Source organism: Miniopterus schreibersii, assembly GCF_964146895.1.
Source record: "Miniopterus schreibersii genome assembly, chromosome: 4".
Classification (NCBI taxonomy): Eukaryota; Metazoa; Chordata; class Mammalia; order Chiroptera; family Miniopteridae; genus Miniopterus; species Miniopterus schreibersii.
Genome location: NC_138105.1, coordinates 96,904,726 through 96,908,393, shown reverse-complemented (window position 1 = coordinate 96,908,393; position 3,668 = coordinate 96,904,726). Strand labels below are relative to the sequence as shown.

The 3,668-nt window shown below is 48.2% G+C and overlaps 1 protein-coding gene across 3 annotated transcripts; it reads right to left on the bottom strand.

The window, feature by feature from the left end:
• Positions 1-317: 317 nt before the first annotated feature.
• RPL26L1 (ribosomal protein L26 like 1) lies at positions 318-3,455 on the bottom strand. 3 transcript variants are annotated; one of them, XM_081136030.1, is made up of 4 exons: positions 3,376-3,455; positions 2,802-2,978; positions 1,370-1,510; positions 318-630 (listed from the first exon to the last, which is right to left on the bottom strand). In XM_081136030.1, the coding sequence occupies exons 2-4, from the start codon at positions 2,967-2,969 to the stop codon at positions 502-504; spliced, it is 438 nt and encodes a 145-aa protein (XP_080992156.1). In that variant the 5' UTR covers positions 2,970-2,978; positions 3,376-3,455; the 3' UTR covers positions 318-501. The 3 variants fall into 3 exon arrangements, with proteins under 3 accessions (XP_080992156.1, XP_080992157.1, XP_080992158.1); XM_081136031.1 differs by having other exon boundaries at positions 3,372-3,399; XM_081136032.1 differs by having other exon boundaries at positions 3,275-3,377.
• Positions 3,456-3,668: the final 213 nt, after the last annotated feature.

Below are 3,668 nucleotides of genomic sequence, written 5' to 3'. Positions count from 1 at the left end.
TGGTTGGAGCATGAGGGAAAGGAAGCTAGTCAGAGGGCAATCCCACAGACCTGAGACATGGGTGTGCAAAACACACCAACTGCCCAGTGGAGCCTGTGTGTTTCAGTTCACATCATGACCGCCGCCGAGGGGAACAAAGTCCTGTATCAGGGAGCAGCCCTATCCTGTCCACCCCATCAGCATGAGGGTCCAGGCAGGAGCAAGGCCATCTGACCACTGCTATTCTGCTGGTGTGCAGATTAAACATATGAAATAGCAGATGGGAATTGATAATAAGATGGGCGTTATCTATAAAACAATGCAAAGTTCACTTGGAATTAAGAAACATTTCCAATTTTTATTCATAAAATTAATCAAAACAACAACAGATTTACAAAGCCACATATCAATAATAAACCAGGAAGGAAATGGAATATTCCAGAAACACCTTGAAAAGTTTCAAAGGAGAACACACCAGGCTAAAAACCTACAGCTACACTGTGGTTGCACAACAGGTTATATTTACTCCTGCATTTTCTCAATAAGTTCTTCCTTATATTTGCCTTTCTCTTTTCCAACTTGTCGAGACTTGGCTTTGCGTTCGAGAATTTTTTTCCGATCTTTGTCCAGCTTTAGCCTGGTGATAACCACCTATTAGGAATGAGAAAACAAACAGATCCTTAAGCTTTTTAAGTGGAAAGGATTTATAGCCATGGTTAGTTTGTATGGCAGAGGTTCCCTCAACAATCGCAGCTTAGGTTTTTTCTGCTACCCAACCTCCTACTCCCCTAAGTCCTGAGGACTTCGGAAACCATTTAGAGTTTAGTGATATGAAATATCATTTGAGTTGGGAAAATTATGCTACCAACATCTTTCTGGTTTGTATACCTCTCTTGGTTGGCAAAATGCATTAAGAAACCTCTGCATTCCTGCCAGCTACTGGGTAATGCAGAGATCATGAGGTAGGGGCCCAACTATTCTGCCTTAAGGATTTGAAACTCTGGGGGAGAGACCCTACAATACAGAATATAAAGTGGGGGCGCAAGGGAAGAACAGCATATCCCACTAGGTGGGTATGAGGGCCACAGGAAGAAATGGTCTCTGTTCTCCCTCTGGACATCATCTAGTGGGGAAGTGAGGTCTGGAATGCCGGGAACCCCCTTGCTACCTGCTTGAAGACAGCCTTCACCAAGGATGACAAAACAGATAAGAAAAGAATCTGGGTCCTTGATATCACTAAGCCAGTGCCTCAATCAAGCCTGCCTGACCTCCCTCAGGGGATCCTTGCTAGGGCCGCCTGTGTAAAGAGGACCAACACGTCAACATCTAACAGCTGCACTAGCTGCACTACGCTATGTGGCTGCTACCACTGCCCAGTCCCAGGCTATACCTTGCTCGGGTGAATGCCCACGTGGACAGTTGTGCCATTAGCCTTCTCACGCTGCACCCGCTCGATGTAGATGACATATTTCTTTCTGTACACCTGTACTACCTTGCCGATCTGCTGACCTTTGTAGTGTCCTCGAACCACCTGAGAGAAAATACAAAAGACAGAACCCCCCCATTTCTAATTCATGAACATCATAGTGAGGACACTATCAGGAATGCATAGGCTAACATACAACTTTTGTACAAAAGCAGATAAATCCTGGTGGTCAAAGGTCTGCTATTTTTTGTTATAAATCTGCTTTGGGTTATTCTAAGGCAGGTAGAATTTCTCTACCTGAATTTTTTCCTTTTCATGTCTGAAGAACAAAAAACTCCTTGAGCTAGAATGGCCATCACAGAACTAATCCTGAGATTAAAGATAAAACCACTGTACACCTAAAACTAATATAATGCCATATGTCAACTATATAAAAAACACTGTCACTCTGAAGTCGTAAACAAAGAATGGTTGAAGATATACTGAGGCTCACACAACCATTTAAAACCCATGTTTTCAAAACATAATTTATGACCTAGGAAAATGCTCAAGATATAACCTTTAGAGAAAAAAAGGAGAATACAAAGCTATATATAGAATGTAGTCAGAATCTGAATCTTGTATGTATATATTTCATGTATATGGTACCTACATGATGAGACTGAAATGAATCCAAACATTGATAACGGCTGCCAGGAGGCACGAAGTAGGATTACAGATGACTATTTTTAAAATTTAAATTCTTCCAAATTTTAAGATTTCTACAATTAGTACAAATATTCTATAGTCAAAACAATTTTAATATTAAGTTAAAATGTCATGGGCTATTTTCACATATCAAAAATCTGCTCACGCTCCAACTCTATTCAAAACTCAACCAGATTAAGGTTTCTCTGAAGGCAAGAGCCTATTAAACAGGAGCTACAACATAGGTGACGTTCATTAATCAGTGCAGAGGAAATACCTCATCTAAAGAACTGCAGAATCTCAATACTCCTAAAACGTCTACCTAGACTGTTCAGCTTACTTACCAAGACCATGCTCAGGTTGAAAAGAGAACAGCGACGCTTCACTGAAAGCCCACCACACTCTATATGACCAGAGACTCTCACATGGAATCAAAAAGCAAGAGTGTCGCTTGGCTGACATACTATTTTTTAGAATAAATTACTACTAGAGAACTGAACTTGACTGCTCATTAGGCCGGGCAGGTGCTCTCCGGTGAGTCTGGGCCCCATCTCCGGTCTAACACATCAGCAGGGTCACAGTACTTGCCAGGGTGCTGAGGGCACGTGAAGTCATGACCCCCCGAGGCCCAGGCACCCCCGGCGTTTCCGGGCAACGGCGGAGCCCGCGCGCTAAGCACCTGGGTACCTGGAGCCCGCGGGAGACGTACCTGGACCTCGTCGTCCTTTCGGATGGGCATGGAGCGCACGTTGTACTTCTGCCGCAGCTCCTTGGACAGAGGGGAAGACATGATCTTCCGGCGCACGTGCGAGGGGGCATTGAAGTGGCGTTTGCGGTTCTTGCTGCGGTCCGAGGTCACGAAGGGGTTGAACTTCATGGTGACCGTCTGCAAACAGCGGCGAGGGAAGTACGCAAGGGGCGTTCCGTGGGGTGCCAGGGCCTGCCCATCCCCCCGCAAGTGCTCTACAAAAGGTGGCCTCGGAAGAAGGCGACTGATGGGGGCAGCGGGGGGAGAACGGGGGATGTGAGGGGCTTGGGTGTTAGGCTGAGCAAAGCAGGCGCGGGCGGTGCAGGCCTGACCAGAGGGGTCGTGGCGAGACGGCGGCACCGGCGCCTGCGGCCGACTAAAGCGGGAGGGCTCGGGCTAGAGAAGGCTGCACGGCCGGGGTCGCGCAGAGAGACCTCGGGGAGGCGGGAAGCCCCTCGGCAGGCGGGGAAGGGTCCTACGCGGCGGGGGGGCTCCACAGTCCGGATTAAAAACCAGCTTCTACTCACTCACCTACCTGGCGCCGGAAGTGGCCATACGGTGCGCGCGCCGGGCAGGAAGTGAGGCTCCCTGGTCGCGCAAGCGCAGAAAAAAAGCGGTGCCCCCCTCCCTCGAAGCGAAGCCGAACGGCGCCCCCTGCGGTTTGGGGTGGGATCGCAGTCCCTCGGGCTGTGGTCTCCGTTTGTGTTGTTTTTTTGTTGTTGTTTGTCTGTCTTTTAACCTTCGCAGACGCCTCCAGAAAAGGCCAACTCGCGCAGCCGGGGCTGTGGTTGCCCGTGCGGCCCCGGGGAATGAAAGGGCTCGGGATCT

Excerpts from the sequence above, each read along its gene's own strand:
- RPL26L1 (XM_081136030.1), bottom strand. The coding sequence starts at position 2,969 with ATGAAGTTCAACCCCTTCGTGACCTCGGACCGCAGCAAGAACCGCAAA. Across the intron at positions 1,511-2,801 it reads GAAAGGACGACGAGGTCCAG|GTGGTTCGAGGACACTACAA; the intron begins GTACGTCTCCCG and ends ATTTTCTCTCAG. Across the intron at positions 631-1,369 it reads TGGGCATTCACCCGAGCAAG|GTGGTTATCACCAGGCTAAA; the intron begins GTATAGCCTGGG and ends CATTCCTAATAG.